General features: G+C 43.7%; 2 protein-coding genes across 2 annotated transcripts; one reads left to right on the plus strand and one right to left on the minus strand.

Annotated features, from left to right (window-relative positions):
• The first annotated feature begins 1,945 nt into the window (after positions 1-1,945).
• On the plus strand, positions 1,946-6,995 carry ybx1 (Y box binding protein 1). The gene is made up of 8 exons (XM_076094260.1): positions 1,946-2,207; positions 4,114-4,177; positions 4,452-4,485; positions 4,571-4,660; positions 4,814-5,098; positions 5,459-5,544; positions 5,863-6,275; positions 6,644-6,995. Exons 1-7 carry the CDS (start codon positions 2,102-2,104, stop codon positions 6,227-6,229), a joined length of 1,032 nt encoding a protein of 343 aa, XP_075950375.1. The 5' UTR covers positions 1,946-2,101; the 3' UTR covers positions 6,230-6,275; positions 6,644-6,995.
• A 904-nt stretch (positions 6,996-7,899) lies between these two features.
• On the minus strand, positions 7,900-17,704 carry arhgef16 (Rho guanine nucleotide exchange factor (GEF) 16). The gene is made up of 14 exons (XM_076102195.1): positions 17,150-17,704; positions 16,587-16,638; positions 15,579-15,748; positions 15,135-15,191; positions 13,212-13,372; positions 11,899-12,051; positions 11,678-11,807; positions 11,121-11,195; positions 10,911-11,003; positions 10,538-10,689; positions 9,496-9,678; positions 8,896-8,966; positions 8,183-8,284; positions 7,900-8,039 (listed from the first exon to the last, which is right to left on the minus strand). Exons 1-14 carry the CDS (start codon positions 17,702-17,704, stop codon positions 7,900-7,902), a joined length of 2,094 nt encoding a protein of 697 aa, XP_075958310.1.
• Between the last annotated feature and the right edge of the window lie 1,088 nt (positions 17,705-18,792).

Consider the following 18,792-nt stretch of genomic DNA (forward strand, 5'->3'; position numbering starts at 1 on the left):
TCTTGTTTTTACATTTAGATTCATATATGTATTTAAAAACATGGTTGCGTATCCATGTTTTGAAATTCAACTCGCCATTTAATAGTGTGAGAACACTATACCCAGTGTAAATGCATTGTTTTGTTTTCATTAGCCTATTTGCCCTAGGGAGGTTTTCCTCTGAGTCATTAGCTGAGAAAGGGAAAGAATGAGTAATCGTCCAGAGATCTATATTTGATCTCTGAGGTGATACCAGGTAGCAATCTATCTCAACGTCATCGCCAGGAAGCAAAGGAGGGAAATACCTCACAGCTAAAGGCACAATAGTCCTCCAAGTCACACACTTCAGCGCCAAGTAATCCTCTGCTTAACTTATGGCTGCCTCCTCGTATCCTAGCCATCCATACAAATCCGAGCCTCCAGACCCCTCCCCCACCCACGCTCTCCCTCTTCCACCGTGGACCTTGTTCCCTTGGCACAAAAGAATCCTTTCAGATGGATACTCTGTTCTTATGGAGGCAGGAAGAAGGTTTTTTTTTAGGGGGGAAGGGGGGGAGTCTCTTCGTGGGGAGGCTCGCTGGGGTCAATGCTAAAGCCCATCTTTGTGTGGGAGAACGGGGCTCAGCCATTAACAGCAAGCTCTTCACACACCAGCCAGTGCTCATAAACGGTGCCAGTGGAGCATTAACATGACAATGGGTGGGGGGCTGCGGTGGGGTTGTCTCACACTCGAGTCTGGGTATGTCGGCACTGCGCTACTAGAAGACGATTTGCGACGATGATTGCGTTTCACGAGTTTGTTGGGCAGGGAAATATGAGAGAAGAAGCAATAGTATGTTGTGACAGTGTTTGAGTTTGTGTACCTTTTAGGAATTAAGAAATGTAATCATCTAAGGAATTTACAAATGTCTTCCCTGTGAATCCTGAATATTACAATAAGAAACAATCAAATAGCATGTCTGGTCTTTAAATTATGAAAGAACATTGCGGTTATTGTTCATCCTGGATGTTATATCCTGATATGACCTTCATTCAAAACAATCAACGAAGGATTTGGGGGTAATCTCTAACAAAATAATATCACATTTCAAGTGTAATAGTAGGGTTACTTCCAGAAATGTCCTGTGATATGGAATAGTGAATCAGTTGTTCTGTGTTTAGGTGTTAGAGTATAGCTGTCGACAATGACCTGCTGTTTATTGGCTGGTGAGAACTTAATGTTCTTACAGCACATCAAAATTAGCTCTCTTCCTAAATCTGCCAAGGTTTCATGTATGCACACAGCAACTGACGATGCAGTAAAATTATGAATATGACATTTACATCATGTTCGGTGAATAAAATATTGATGCTTTCCTAAGTCTTCCCTTAAATTGGGTCAGTAATCCCTCATTACATTTCCACCGCGCTGCAGTCACTGTCCATGCGGCTACAGACAGTGTGCAATGTCTATTTTGCATTTTACGTTTTGAAAGTAGTGATGGCAGCTATACACAACCGTTTCAATCAATCTCAGACAATCACCCAGTTTACAAAATTAAAATTGTATTCAAAGAATTAAGAGACAAAGTTTTAAGACAACAGAACGAAAGATAATACTACTAATAATAATTATAATACAATAATTGTGTCTTTTGAGATGATTTTATGCAAGACTGGCACAATAAATCGAGTCCTTGTGTTTTTCAGTATTTGTACATTTTGTTCAAAGACCAAAAACCAAGCACACTGTTCCAAAAGTGTCACGGTTTTCTGTCTGACTTGTCTGGCTTCGGCAACACCATGGGGCGGTGACAAGGAACAGGTACAATCTCTCTTAGCCAATCATTTTCAGCAAACTCTTCTTTCAACCCAATTTGACAGTTGTTTCAGCCAATAGGAATGCGTTTTGTTGTTCACAACACATTCCAACCAATCGGAAGAGTAGTTGGGCGGACCGCCGGCCAGGCACATTCCCCGGCACAGCTTCTCACTCTGCCCAGTTCGATCGGCAACGGGAGCGGAAAGAGGAAAGCTGAGAGCCCGAAGGCAGTAGCCCCTACCACCGCCGGCCCAGGTTACCATCTAGCACCGGGAAACATAGCAGAGAGCCACCGCCGGCAGAAACCAACCAGTAGTAACCATGAGCAGCGAGGCCGAGACACAACAACCACCCGATGCCCCTGCCGATGAGGAGAGCCCATCCAGTCCGGCAGCCGAAGCTTCCGCGGCGGATAAGAAGGTCATCGGTAAGGCTCCTGGAAATGAGCTAGTTAGCTAACGTTAAGTTAGCGAACGTGGTGTGGAACGCTGTAGAGGCGGTGCGCAAAAGCGGCGGTTGCAAATGTTAACTGCCCAACCACCGGGTCAGTTAACCGTTGAATCACTAATGTTACTCCAACATTTTAAGAAATGTCGTTAACTCAAATGGATTAACGTTAACGTTTGTTGAAATAAGCAAATTATAAAATAAATGTTCATTTTGTACCTCTTAAATCTCAGACGATTATGTAGCTATAACGTGAACTTGTAGGATGTCTGTAAGTAATATAACGTTAGTTGGGTATGAACTATGATTAATAATATCTTGAATAAGGTAAAATACATTTCCATTTGCTGTCAAGAGGCGAAACATTAGTCCTGGCGTTAGCTCGCGACACACATTTTAAAATGTCAGTTGGAATATAGGTCGTTATTGCTAGTGTTACATATCCACTATTTGGGGGAATTATGAGCCGTTTCTCTGAGTGGCATTAATTTCAGATTTAGAATACATGGTTTGTAAAGGTAATCCTTAAATCCCAACCGGTCCATCTCTGCCGTTTACCGGCCTTCTAATAGCTGCCACGGAATGCCGTGTTACCGATTGGCCGTCACATGCACGAACGTTGAGGTTGTTTCAGGACTATTGTTTCGAGGCAAACGTCTGAGCCACTCACTACTCCGTCGAAGTAACGAGGCAATATTAGCTTACATCGAGACGTTATAACGTTAACGATCATTTTGGTAACGGCTAATCGCATATCACTGTGGAACACGAAGTTATGTCACATTGCTCACTTAGCCGGCCACGATTACTACCGTAGAAAACAAGCTAACGTAAGCGGCAGACCGTCCCTTTGTTCACACGAAATGGTCTGGTTCCGCGTTAGAAGTAAATATCTCTCAAAAACTAAGTCGAAACGCACCCTCAAACGTGTGCTCAACGTGGTCGGCGAAACAATTCGAGTGAGGCCGGTTTATAAATATATTCGAGTATAACTGTCAACGGTTGTCAAATGTTGCCCACATTCAAGGGCCTAGCTACTTAAAACAGCGATGGTAGCTCGTTGGCTAACGAAGCTACGCTAGCTATTTACATGGCTGAAGGGGCAACCCAAAATGTCCGCCGTATATTTCCACGGATTTCTTTGGACATTGAGTTTTCTGTTTGACGAAAACAACGGAAACGCGACATGTTTACTTTTATCCTCACGTAATGTTTGGTCCCAATATGTTATGATGTGCTACGGCTGTTTGTGCTCGCTGGCTTTAATCCAACCACATGGTTGAGCCCTAGTTAGCTACTGCGCTAACAAGCCAGCTGGGCTCGCTGCATGCTAACGTATCCGGGCGCGACTCTACCACGTGTGAACGCTCAAGTACTGAGTAGTGCGGTTTAAAATGGGGCAGTAGGTCTGTAGTAACTCAACTTTGAAATATCAGTGATCACAGCGCAGCATCGTATTGCTGCATCCATCTTAAATATGCGCACTAACGCAGCTCAATAAAACAGATGCACTGATAATTTGGATGATTACTAATCTTGCGTTCCACACTAGAAATAGCGCAGTCACTACTGGGCCATAATGCGCTTGGTTCATACCGCACACTAAGTGCAGCTGGCACAGGGCACCCCTAAGCACCAGGATCTATAAAAGGGTGACAGTTGGGAGTTAAATATAACTTACACATTATCTGGCCTTGGTTTGTTTTTCATCATCTGTCCCTGTTTGATTCCCTTTCTGTTTCTCATTGATATTGTGAGTCATGGACAAGCTGGTTGGAAGGTTTAGTTGTACCCACAATATGCTATCCCAACAGTGTAATATTGTAAAGGAAATGACTGAAGCTTAAACTTGGTTAATCATTTTCTTTTATTGTGTCTTGTTGCAGCAACAAAAGTCTTGGGTACAGTGAAGTGGTTCAACGTCAGGAATGGATATGGTTTTATCAATCGGTAAGTGGACCCCACCCTATCCATGGCTCCTAAAGACCCTGATATCATCTGTGTGTGTGAAGGAACATTCCCAATCCTATTAAGGCTTTGATTTGCTTACAAAGCTGACCAGGCAATTTGTCTGCTGGTCTCCATGCTGTTGTTACGCACAGTACTTATCCGTACGCTTCCCGGTTTAGTGTCAATCTGTCTGCAGATATATTGTATTCTGTGGCTCAACAAGATACTAACTAGAAGTAACTGAGTGTGTACCCCCCCAATCTTTTATTTTTAGGAATGATACAAAGGAGGACGTTTTTGTACACCAGGTAAGTTTTACGTAGTTTTATTCTCTTCATTTATGTAATGATCATGAATATGAAATCTAACCCCTGAACTGTTCTTGGGTTTTAGACTGCCATCAAAAAGAACAACCCAAGGAAATACCTTCGCAGTGTTGGAGATGGAGAAACTGTGGAGTTTGACGTAGTTGAGGGAGAGAAGGTAAGCTGTGTTTTGGTTGGTAATACAATCAGTTTTTTTTACTAGGTCCAAAGTGCTGAAATTATTTTGCAGCTATTAAAAAAAGATGCATCCTATTAATTGTTCTCTCGATAATTCATTTGGGTAATTACATTTATTTCTTTATTTAAAAAGGGAGCAGAGGCGGCAAATGTCACTGGCCCAGGAGGCATTGCAGTCCAGGGAAGTAAGTACGCTGCCGACAGGAACCGCTACAGGCGCTATCCCCGAAGAAGGGGCCCTCCTCGCGCTGGAGAATACCCCGACAACTACCAGAGTGACGGAGAGGGTGAGCCACCCAACGGAGGCCGTGAGAAAGGCAGCCGAGATGGGGGAGAGAGCGCCCCTGAAGGAGAAGTGCAGCAACCGCAGCAGCGCAGACCCGCTTACCCCGGCAGACGGCGTTACCCGCCATACTTTGTAAGTAGACGCTACGGCCGCCGGCCCCCGTACACCAACGCACCACGTGGAGGGATGTCTGAGGTACGCCGTCACAGGGCTTCTGTCCAGAAGCAGGCACCCAGCAGTCCCGCCTGGGACCTTTTGATATGTTGATCTCATACACAACACCCTCTCCTTTCAACACTCACGTGGTTGTGAACAAAAAAAAAAAATCTTGGTGTATCCGGGGGTCTGGACATTATCTTGCAAATTGACTCAAAATACGCCCCTAATCTCAGCTATGTTGGCTGGGTGGCCAGTTTCATTACGTGGTTTGTTTGCTTACGTGTTGGCTTTGGAAAAAGCTTCATGTCAGTTGTTGGATGTATTTGCTTTCAGGGAGGCGAGGGCGACGAGAGCCAGGGAGGTCCTGACCAGGGCAACAAACCAGCGAGGCAGAGCTACTACAGAGGCTTCCGACCAAGGTTCATTCCCAGGTTTACGTGAGGGCTTCATTGACGCAGGGCTGCAAACAATGGAAGAGTAAAGCACTGGGCTGTCTATCAAAGAATTCTAGCCCAGAGTCTACCAGCAAACCTCAATTAATAAATGCCACCTGTTTGGCCAGAGAAGCTTTCCTTTTATTGCAGCCCACCCTCAAATTGCAGCTGTGCATTCAAATTTGGCCCATGTACATTTCTTTTAAAACTGCATCTCATCTCATTAGATGATATCACCACTTCTTAGTTTCTTGATAATTCATGATTCCTTACAGCCCCTTGCTTATTGCTTGTTCACTCCAGGGGTCCCCCCCGTCCCAGACCAGTGCGGGATGGCGAGAGACCAGTGCGGGATGGCGAGAGACCAGTGCGGGATGGCGAGAGACCAGTGCGGGATGGCGAGAGACCAGTGCGGGATGGCGAAAGACCAGTGCGGGATGGCGAGAGACCAGTGCGGGATGGCGAGGAAGACAAGGAGAATCAGGGCGGCGAAGATGGTCAGAACCAACAGCCCCGCCAGCGGCGCTACCGCCGTAACTTCAACTACCGCCGCAGACGTCCACAGACTAACGACAAACCCGGCCAGGAAACCAAGGAGGCCAAGACAGGAGGTGACCCATCTGCAGAGAAAACGTCCGCTCCCGAGGCCCAGCAGGGTGGGGCTGAGTAGGAAACAACCTGCCCACCGGCACCTACCATCTTTTACCATCGTCCGGGTCAGTATAAAGACTTCAATGGCTGATCATTTCCATTAACTTAAATTTCACAAATATGTGGATTCAGACAGAGCTGACAAATACTATGAAACTTAAAACATCTACATTTAACAGCTAAGCTAGCAAACTAGCTTGTCATTTGCACTCTGTTGGATCTGTAGTAGATGATCCAAAGCATGAGGTAGTGCAGTGGCTTTGATAAAGCAAACTGTCGGGCACCGTAGAGCCCTATTGGCTCTTCTCCATAAGAGCAGCGGCTTTAGGCTTTTGATTCTTTTTCTGCTATCTGGTGGTGATGCACGCTACATGACTAAAAATGTAGCATACAGATGAACAATTGACTAATTTTCTCCGTTTCTTCTTTACAGTTTTTTTGTCAACAAGATGAAACATCAAACAAGATCTGAGCAATAAAGATTTGACTTGACGATCGTCACAAGCTTGCACCATGCATTTGACCAGATTACCACCGATTGCCTGCAGAATCTATGCAGACTTGTTTTTTTTTTTTCCCATTATTTTTATGTGACAGCTACAAACGTTTTGGGGAAACAGCAAATGTTTTTCTAAATCTGTCCTAAGTTTTTACACCAAATGGTTTTTAAAGAAAAAAAATGGAATTTGATAACTGGTCAGTTTGACATTTTTAAATAACTTTTTATGTATTCAAACATTTTAACAAAATGCAAGCTCAAATAAAAGTCCAGAAACCAGGAAAAATGTCTCGAGTGTTTGTTTTATATTTCAAGTAAATGGGCTCTTAACAATGACACAAATTGAAATTGTATTTCAGTTAACTAGTATTTATTTTTCGTTTTGAATACAGACGTATAACCTTGTATAATGCAGTCAATTTTACAATCACCAAATTCAACATTAAGTGTCATAAACGGCATTTATAATGGTAAATATTTTGCCAAAACTGATATTTCTGCGGTCACATTTCTTAATTTATTTTACACGAGGATAACAAAATTCTTATGCAGCATCTTGAAATGACGCTAACACAATGTGATACAAGAAATGCATCCAACATTTAGCACTATATCAAGTTCCACATCTTGAGCTTAGGATGCATGAAAGCAATACAGTTTAAGCAACTTCTCATACAATAGCGCATGTATACAAAAGAATTTAAATTTGTAGCGCCTAGATTTTGTATTCAAACCTAGGCCTGAGGCTCATTTTTTACTACAGCAAGTAAGTTTCAATTTACATTGTCACCAAATACATGTACAGCACCAGGATAGTGCTGGACGAGTAGAGTTATCTGCCACTGTTGACCAGTAAGTCCTGCTATAGCAAATGTCTTCTTTATTGGCTACACATATAGAAAGTGGACAAAAGCACATATATACAATAGCTCTGCAATAAAACATTTTTGGTGGAGATATAAGTTGATGCTTTAAAATTGGTTTGGACAGAATGACAGAGAGTAACATAAACCATGGACACTGGCTGGATCCAACCCAGGTACCTCATGGTCACATGGTATACACCTTAGATCAGTGTGTTGACGGACGTCTGGACCACCGTGTTCAGTATGATACGCAAGCAATGCAGTGTCACCAATTTACGGGAAGGTGTTTTTGTTATTTTGTCCACTGTACATTCCGAGAGTCGCTCAAACGTTGGTCTCTTTGCGCAGCCGCTTCATGCGTTGCACGTTGTTCTCGATGGCCGTTGGGTTGGTGATCTCTGTGGCACAGGTGGCAGGAAACCAGCCTCTCTCTCCATCTCGCATTCTCTCCCCGTAGCTCCAGGCTAGGAAGAGCAGACGGTTAGCTTTTAAGTACCCTTGCATGCTTTTAAATGAAATATAGGTAGGCGGCTCACTGACTGAGCATGAGGGTCTGGATGTGATGTATTACAGATAGTGATGGAGCTAAGTACACACACACACTCACCTTCCTCTTTCTGCAGCACGATGACAAGCTCAGCCTGTTGCAGCCCCAACTCATCTGGCTCTTTCGGCATGTAGGCTTTGGTGGCCTCACACTGTGGAAGACCTTAAAAACATTCCCATAATGCAATGTGATTCATGAAACCAACACTTTTAACTGACTGTCAACAAACCGGTTGTCTTTTCTGTAAAAACACAACCTGTGCCACACTGATGAATATCTACAGCACATCTTTTTACTTCCTGGAATGTGTCAGTTTGACTGGAAAGGCACACCCTTTGATAACATCAATGTCACTTAAAACAATTGCTGCTACACAAACAGAAAGTGTTGGTGCTGCTTGTGTGCTTATGTTCTTTATATGTATTTAGTTCATCGTAAACCCAAAGTCAGGCTTCACATAGATCAAGAAAATGTTAAGTAATAGTTGAAAGGTCTGGAATAGAAGGGAGAGCCTATTCAGCTCTGGTATGTATGTAAATAAGATTGCATTTAAAATAGCTGCAGACTCATTAGAAATGAAAAATGAAAATGAACCATCTGTTTTCTGTGCAGCACACTGCCTTCCATTACAAATGAATAATTTACAAATGAAAGGCAAGAGAACATTTACCACTTTCAACAATGACATGCCCTCACTGAAAACCGATCAAGCTCAGAACTCAAAGTGTATTTCAAAGAATGACTCCCTTGGTAAATAAAGCATGCTGACTTACCATCTCGACAAGTAAAGACTCCATCCTGCTTGTGTTCAGTAAGAGCAACTATCCAGCGTGCCCGGTCATCCCTTGGCAACAGAGACAAAGAAAAACACAGTTAAATACGACTCCAGAGCTAGTGTTGCATTTTGAACATGTATTAACACAAGAAGTCTGTTTCTTACGAATGGACTCAATGCACGGGAGCATTAAAACTTCTGTCAGTAGAGGGAGCCAGAAACAAAACATCACATTTGGTTTGCAGTCAGTTTTTTCCAAGAGGTCTCTGTGTTCAGCTCTCAGTATTTTTGTAGCTTCGAACTGAATCTCTGTGGTTTGTGGTTTAATTTATCTCATGTTCTTGTTTGTACTTCATACATTAGCCTTATATTACTGTGTACTGGTCACCTTCAGTCTTATTAGAGCCCAATTCACAATAAAATCTTTCCACTGGTGAACTGGCAAGATGCTTTTATTGTGAAGAAGTCACAGGAAATGCAATGTGAAAAGCACCTTTATATACTCATAATACTTAAACCTTGTGTTTTTCAAATTCCCACTTGAGGAATGTACAGTTATGTACAGTTCATGGCTGAAGGGAGCTGAGAGCATGGTTACCTGGACTCGGCCACCAGGCAGATGTGCTCCGCTTTGCCCTCACTGTTCTTGCTCATCTGCAGCTTGAAGGAAAGATAGTAGCTGTTCTTGCCAGGCGAAGACACTCGTCCTTCTGCATCCTCCGCGACCTCCACCTCCACATTCTCCAGAGTGGCGTAGTCCATCACCACAAAGCTCTCCTCACTGGATAAACAAACCGTTTTTTTACTCAAATGTCTATTTAAAAGATAACTTTGATCAAATTGTGCAGGAACGTTCACAGAAATATTTTCATTTTCACACATTATAGTGTAGCTAAACCTAGTCACTATTTTATTTTCGTGCATGGGTGTACAACGAACACATTCAAACCACATTGCTTGACCATCTGCTGATAGCATTTCCTAGATATTATCACCTAATGACTGGGTCGCAGTGTCAACTTAACAACCCTGAAAATGACTCCAGTGTTGTGGGCAGCTCCTTCCTCTGTGTTGACATTGTTTGGTTTCTCCCTAACTCAAAACAGAGAGCTGTAGTCTGTCGAGCTGCCGTGCTGAATGCAAGATTGAAGAATCTCAAATATGCAAGCACCAGATCCATGCTCTTTCCTTTCTCCGTCCCCTTCCTCTTGTCATTTCACTCAGTTTCTCATGTTTCCTGCCTGCCCGCAGTTGGACCCAAAGTCCCAGAGAAACACGCACAAAGCTCCTGAAATGCTTCAAAACCTGGTTGTGTTTCTCAACTTTGTCTTCTCTAGCTGCCCCCATTTTAGCAGATGCACTACTAGGTTCTTTTATCTAAAGTGGGAGCGATTTGATCTGTGAAAGTACAAATATACAATATATTAATACAACTATTAGCTTCCTGCTCTGGTGACTTTGTTTCTCACGACAAACTACTCCTCAACATCTTAACTATTGGGATTATGTTGACATCCTGGAGAATATTTGCAGATACTTGTATGAATTCAAATTCATACAAGAATCCCCCCAGAAAAATACTATTTTAGAATTGAAGTGCATAATATTCAAAACAAACGGTGTGTTTCAGCCCCACTGACCTCTTCTTCTTGGTGACGATCAGTACGTCGTTGAAGACAAACAGGTAGTAGCTCCTGCTGCTGAAAGCCCTCCAGATGCTGAGCTCTTCGGTGCTGAAGGCCAGCTCACCGCGCTTCTTCAGCCACCGCGATGACGACACCAGAGGAAATGGCTGCGAGGACACAAGAGTTATCACCATCGGTTCAGGTTAGTTAACTGAATCTGCATCATGACGACGTGACATGAATCAGTCCGAAGCCTTATCCAGGTTCAATTACATGTTCCTTGCTTTTTCTATCTACATCCACGGCCATCATTAGACCTAATAAGTCAAACCCTGTGAACTCTATTTTCACTTTCCTTGACGGTGTTTGAGCACAAACCACAACTTACCTTGATTTTACCAAAATCCATCTGTTTCTGGATGGTGTACATCTGCTCCGTCCTCTCCATCCGCTGAGCACCATCATTGCAGCTCGAGACCAACTGTTGAATTAACAATCACAACGACGACATAATGATAATCGCAACTTTACAAACACATCGACTTCATAGTCCGCTCTCAAATGCGAGATAGAGAGTGCTCTCTCAGCGTCTCTCTACCTTGCTGATGGCGTGCAGTGACCAAACAGCAGCAAAGTACTCCGCTGTCTTATCTGGAGTTTTCTGGCAGATGGTCTGTGAGGAGAGAACAAAAAGGTACGAAACTTAGTTAGTAGCAGTTATTTACTTCTAGACGCAAAACAACCTTCTGCACCACTATACATGCCAAGAAGCGGAATCTGGAGTTTCTAAATCATAAGGTGTACATGCACATATATGCACACATATGGTTTTTATTCATTTGTTGACTTATTTTTCAAATTTTGTAAATTCTTCTCATTTCACCCCCCATAAATGTGTCTCTATGATACATAAATGTGTGTTCGTGCCCTTTGATCTTAATAGGTGCGCAGCTTTACGAGCTTAAATAATTAACAGCATTTTAATTGTTTTTTGAAGGCTGACAAAATTGATAAACTTGGAAATAATGTGGTGAATGCATATCTGAAATGACACAAAGGAAAGAAAAACAGATAAGTGGCCCTCAGCGTCCTATTTTCAGCAGCTATGCGCCTCACAATAAGTGGTTTATGTAAGAAAGAAATGGTTATACTGACATCCAGCAGCAGTGGGAGTCTGGTGACTCTCTGCATGGGAAGGATCAGGAAAGAGATCATGGGCAGGCCTCCACAGTCACTGCTCCCCTCGATCTGCTTCAGGGCCTCTTTGAACGCAGTGTTACTGGTCCTGATAGACGGAAAGAAAAGGCGGAACGTTCAGCTCATCCTGCCGTGTCGCTGCAGAAACTCGGATTGTTACAGTTTGTTCCGCTACTCACAGCAGCTTCTGCAGCGTCCTCTGCTGAAATGTCTCGTTGGAGCAGTAGACGATGTAGGGCTCAAAGTGGTGGGCTGCGTGGTTCTGAACAATATCGCTAATGTCCCGGATCACTGGGTTGTCATAGTGACGCCGTTCAAGGTCCTCGAAAAACCTGAAAATGAAGCGAGAGGGGGAGGTTGGTAAAGAAGTGAAAGGACTGTGTTTCTCCTCCCACAGACTGTTTACCTGAGCAGGACACACAGCTGTGCCAGTGAGTTCAGGCTGAATGTGGTAACTTCTCGGTTTTGAATCTCAGGTTGTTCGTATGTGATGATGACACTTATCAACACACTGGTACCTGGGGTTCTATCTGGCTTCATCGAAAGAAAGTTGTTCAACTTAAATATATATATGTTGTATTAGAGTCTATTACATGGTGTTAAACAAAGTAAAGTTTGTTGTAATGTTAAGTTTCATTCTGTAACAATTGTGTCACTGGAGGAAGTTATTTGAGTCATTTTGACAACAAAAGGCGTCTGTCTTCATTTAACTCAATGGACTCTGAAAATCCTGAAAGCACACAGACTGATCATTTCAAGCTGCCAATACAATAAAATACTAAACCTATGCAAAATGTAACTTTCTACTATAAGATCCAGGGGAACCCTTTTGCCAAAGCATTGTAAAGGCCTTCCATTATTGGATATTACAACATCATAAATGACATTCAGCCCTGCCCTTGCGAAGTGCCTTTTTGACAAAAAGCTGTAAAATGACACCTGGTAAAACAGCCCAGCCCAGGAAGCAAACATTCACACACAGATACTGTAAGTCAGGTCAAACAGGAGCTCCTGAGAAACCCTCTGCGTTCTAGTTTCATACATCCTGTTTTACTTGGAAACAAAGAACAACAGGATCTAAAACTCTCTCTCTCTATCCATTTTCATTCAAATGTATGTCGCTAGCAATGCACAAAGCAATACGGGCTGCTCTCATGCACATTATCATCTTAAAGCCCGAGAATAACACTCAGAGCAGTAGAACCAGTTTGGCTGGCGTGTTTTAACATGTTGATGGGGCCTACGGGATACAAAACACATAAATACTCCACCTGAAACTTTAAAACAACTCATTTTCTGCTTCAAACCCCATCTCAATGGGAATACAACGTTAACCGTATGACAAAATCAGATCCTGTTTTCCCACTCGTTTTCCACACACACACACACACACACACACACACACACACACACACACACACACACACACACACACACACACACACACACACACACACACACACACACACACGTAAGAGGATGTTGCACCCACCGTTTGCTGACCTCCTGAATGACAGAGATGTTGGAGAAGAGGTGATGGTACTCTGTGGCTGTCATTGTTTTCTTCAGAGCTTCGCTACTCTTGAAGTGACGCACCAGGATGCCCAGGCTGTGCTGGTACGAATGTTCTGATGTGATGATCTCAAAAATGGCCTGTCAAATGAACACACACGGCCAAATAAGTGTGAATGTGAAGAACTCGCATTTGCAACCTGAAAAAAACCCCAGAGAAATGACCTCTACTTTCTGCACTCAAATAGGAGTTTACACCGATAAACGGAGCAAAGCATTAGTGACGTTCTTCAAGATCAAGAAAGTGCTACAGACATGTCCCCGACACGAAGTAAAACATATGCTGTGGCTGCAATGCATTGTGGTCTATTGAGGCTGCGGTTGGTGGAGAAATCTGTAGTTCTGCTGTCCTCTATGATAAACCATTTGGTTCCAATATTAAACGTCTCGGGAGAATGGTGGATTTGTTAGAGTGACACCAAAATCCGACATTTACTGGTGATGTTTTAGACGCCACTGAAACTTCACATTGTAATTGTTGTGGTAATCGTTTGCCAATTATCTAACAGGTATCAGAAGCATATACCAGCAGACAACAAAACATATCAGCAATTTGTAGCAGTGTGGAAGTACTTTTCACTTTATGACAGTATTATTATGAAATGGAGGGCGTAATTAACTTCTGCTGACTGTGGTCAGGATCTTAGGTGATCTTACACACTCCTTCACTTCCTGTAAAGGTGCAGTGGCTCAGGCAGGAGCAAAGGGCATTAGCTAGCTAGGCTAAATCAAGATCACTACTTCCTGAAAATCTCCCGCCAACAGCAGGAAATTGTCACAAAAGAGTGGTACACGATAGTGCACCTGGTGGACCCGGTAAATGCTTTCATGTCCCTAAAAAGCAGCATTCAATTGGCCATGGACGGCTGCCATTCTGCTGAAGCACTGAAACTAAACCCATCAGGTACAAAAGAGCGAGACGGGCACCAGCTCAGCACACGGAATCAGTGTGATCACACTGGCAGGGTGCGGCTTTATTTAAGGACTGTAGTGCACACAGGGTGGACCTTTGGTATCGACACGTCTGTTGTTGGACTGCCGGTGAAGACGCATTATAAACAGAGAAATCCACCAGCAGATAGTGTTATCTGCTGGTGTTCAATACTTTCTTGGAGTTCTTTTGTAATGAGCTGTACCTGGCTTTGTTGTTATAGCTCAACTTATTATGTCTACTTCTGTTCAGGGAAGTCCTTTGATTCCTAGAAAGCCTTTTAACAAAAACTCTGAGAATGAGTTTGAACCTGTTGCCAGACAAATTTGGCAGGTGTGGGATGAAAATTAATATAAATGTAAAGGACATTTTTAAGGCACACTGTTATTTAACAGAAAGCCTGTATTACTAGTTGGAAGTGTGTTAGGGGGGGCATTAAGGAGGCATGGGTGGTCTAATTAAAGACACTTTTGAGTTGCATTTTGGGAAATGTATGATTCTGTGTTTTAGGAGCTTGACCCATAGCTTTCTATGATTACTGCTAAAGAATTTAATTATTAAATTAACCGTCTCTATGGCTGTTTTTCCCTCCAACTCAGTGGCAAAAAACACAGAAACAATAAATATCATGTAATCATGGTTGCATTGCATTGTAGTGTTTAAAGTCTACGGTCTGGTGAACAGTTGGTACACGAGCCTCTTCTTCTCCCTGTGTGACTGTGACTAATTCAAAACACCGAGTATAGAAAGAAGAAAACACGTTCGGCCGTTGAGCTGCATCAGAGCTGTCCTGCTTCCTGCAGCACATTAAATCCCTTCTAGGACATTACTGTTGGCATACTTGGTATGCATACCAGCACACACACACACACACACTCACACACACACACACAGGCAAACACACATACTAACCTCTTGTCTCTTTCTCTCCTGAGGTGAGATCAATGTCAGGATACCCGTGTCCCTCACCTTTGTACAAAATAAAAATAAAACCAATGTTTAACTCCATATTCTGCTGTATATTCAAGATATAATTTGTTTTGAAAATCGTAAAAAAATGTTTTTTTATTGTCAACAACTCCAGCCTGTCAGAACAAACTCGGTGGGTATTCGAACATCTAGAGCAAACATAGCCAGCATTTCTACACAGGGTCACGGAGTGTGGGAGTTTATGAAACAACAAAAACATGCAAGAAGCTTTTATATTGCACCCTTTTAGATAAAAGGAAAAATCCAGCTGAAGTTTAGGAGCAAGGACATTTGATCAGAAGACAAACTGTTCTCTGATAGATCTATGTTTTTAGTGCACTGGTACACAATACCTACTTTGATTGTCAGTGCAGTTAAAAGGTTTACCTGCGGTAGCTGGCTCCAAGTGAGCTGTGCCGGCCGGTAGCTCTTCACCACGATGCCCTGGTCCTCCACCGCCACGGGAGCCTCCACCACCACAAAGTCGTCCAGCAGCTCGTCCTGGTTGGTGGAGTGCAGCCCTCGCTCACGGATCTCCTGGTAGAGGCGCGGAGTAGCTGAGGATTTTCCACAAACGCGGCTTAGGTTTCAATTCAGAGTCTCAGCGTGCGATGGTTTTGGAATAGAAGCAGGAAAAATGCTTTGCAAATTCCTGAACAGCACAATTTAAAGGGTGAAATATTTATCTCACACAATGGGCTCATGCATGAAGGATTCGGATGTTATTCACCCATAAGTCTGTCGAATGAATTGAAAGAAGTTAATTGCAGGTATTTTGTCAAGTGTGAAAAATGAAAGGCTAAAGCAGAGTTGGAATCTGTCAACATAATAACACGAGTCACTTTGAGAATTAAAGCGTGGGAAGTGAGAATGCATCCGTTTGTAAAAAAAAAAGCTAATTGGGAGTTAGATTTAAACGCAGGCTTTTGCCTGCAGTGCGTCGTTACTGGAATGATCCCGAGACCATTCAGGTCACAGGTTTGATTCTCACGGAGATAAATGTGCCGGTGAAAGACGATTCTTGCGTCTTACGTTTTTTTTTGAGCAGCAGCCCCAGTGAGATATCAGCTCAACAGGCGGACAAACAAAACTCTTCAATAAAACCTCCTCAAGTCTGCATGATTATACCTGGAAAATGACTCAAAATCATATTTGGAGAAGTGGCATTGTCTGAAGGCACAGGACATCAATAGTCAAGACGTAACAATCTGGCATTCAGCATGAATGGTTTCCTGTTCTGTCCTCTCAAGAGATCTTTTGTAAGCCACGTCACAGATTGTATCCATAAGTTATTATTATCATTTTCATGAAAAAAGACAAATGTTATTTCCCATGTATTTGTAGTTCTATAGCCATATTTAGCGAAGTGGACAGAGTGACACATGGGGAACATACCATCTTTGAAGGACCCACGATGATTCTGGTTCCTCTTTCTCCCCAGGGTGCGCTGTAGGGGAGACAGCAGTGCAGCCTGAGTTTCACACTGTGGAATGCATGTGCCTCAATAATACTCAGCTTTTAATTTGATATTCTTTTTCTCCTAACATCTCATTCTCTCTTCAGCACTGCCTTTTTCTTCCAATCCTCAAATGTAGCATTTTTCCAGCGTACTCTGGTAAATACACTCTTGGGTGTGGAAGATAGGAAACAGTTGTGGAAACACGGCATCATCACTATGACTAAAGGAGGATTTGGCAGAAGTCACCGCCGATGCCATTGGCTATGCTGGCTGAGACCTATGAGGCTAAAACTGTATCAGCAGGGCTCTGTGTTCGTCTGATCATTCAGCCAGTTGCTTCTGACAGACCTCAATTACTGAACACTCATAATATCCAACAGATAAGTGGATTCAAATATATTTTTACACTATTTTTTTTGCCACCTGCAACTGCAAATTCTATTAAATCAACTATGAGATAAATGCCTCAAATGCTCCCCCCCCCCCCCCCACCCTGTACCTTGCGTCCAGGGCTGCGACCTGGACCAGGACTGACTGCTCTGCCCTCTCTGACAGGTTTCAGCGTGGCTGCGGCCCCTTGTCTCGACACCATGGCTTCAATGTCCAGGCTGGTCACCGCTGCTCTGTATGACTTGTTCCTGCGGTTCCTCCTCAGAGCGAAGCCGTCTCCATCACTGTCATAATCCTCCCAGGACAAATCTGGCCCCTGGGTTGAGTGGCGGCTGCGGGTCACACTGCTGGCGTTCTCCAGTCCCACTGGGAACGTCACCACGGTGGTGTGGTGGCGGATTTTAGGCCGGCTGGCTAAATTCTTGGGAATGAGCTGGTGCTTGCCAACCTTCCGCGCGGCAGGACTCTGGGTGCTCAAAACCACCCGCTCAGGTACAACCTTACTGTCTACCTCATCTTCCTGGGGTGTGGCTGTTTCAGATTGGGCCGTGGGGGGGCTTTGTGGCTGGCAGCGGTCATCACCGGGCTCAGATATATGGAGTTCTGTGGAGAAGTGGCGCTCCAGAACTAGAGGGGCCTGGTCGCCCTTGTAGCTGTTGGACATGATGTCCTCCCAGTGTCACCTAGGCCTGGTCTACTGAGATCTTCAGCACCTACAACATCGAACGAGTCTGAAGAGGAGGGACAAAGAGCCAGAAGAAAGTCAGACTACAGGCAGGGAACATGTAGAAACTAGCAAATTGGATGGAGACATGGGGAAAAAAACAACAGGGGTAATTAGAGTGTCAATAGTCTGGATGACCCTCAAATACCACCAGTGACCTACAGTGGGGCTCCCAGATCTCTTCCCATCGAAGGAGGGAGCCTAACCCCTGATCCAGTTCCCCACTCACACACTCAGCCAGCCAGTTGTGTCCGTCCTCAAACTCATATCAAGGGACTCAACCCGTGACTCAGCGCTCACTCCCACACTGCACTTGCCCACACACAACCACACAGAAAGACCTGCTCCAGCAAATCTGCGCGCTACAGAAACTACATGAAAAAACCCCAAACACTTTTCCTCTGATAAATACTCCTAACCTGCCCTGTGCAAAGACTGTTATGTCAAGTGCAGACACAGGCACTATGTATTGCAGTCTTATAAACATGTCATTATAGTAACAGTCTTAAAATTCCCTTCATGACAGAGATGATATAACAATAGCTTTAACTGCATTTTTAAAACACATACTGTTATGACACCGACAGTGAAATAAATCAGGACGGTGTTTGCTTTTTTTTTTTCCTGTTAAGTCGCAGTCTGAATTTTCCAATAACTTCGCAGCCCAACAGACGGATTAGGGTGGGAACAAAAATGTCTGCCTCACATTCCCATGGTTCATAACAGTGAGGTGAAACGCGGTTCAACAAATATTAAGTTCAACAGCTGCCTTACCTATGCGAGCCGACCTTACGAACACCAGCCTTCTTATTAAACGAGCCTATCACGAGTGAGTCCGGTGGTTTCTAAAGAGAGGTGCTGATCGGTGCAACTCCAGCAGCAGACGTGATCCTCCTCCGCTCCACTCGGTCACATATTTCTCCGCATCCGCTCACTTCCTCCTCGGTCTGCAGGCGCCTATTAAGCCGCGTTGCCTACGTCACTACAGGTGAGTGTCAATCAATCATGGAACCCTGGCAGGTAAAAGC

This window comes from Anarhichas minor, unplaced genomic scaffold (genome assembly GCF_050575085.1).
Source record: "Anarhichas minor isolate MPS153535 unplaced genomic scaffold, ASM5057508v1 ptg000003l, whole genome shotgun sequence".
NCBI lineage: Eukaryota > Metazoa > Chordata > Actinopteri > Perciformes > Anarhichadidae > Anarhichas > Anarhichas minor.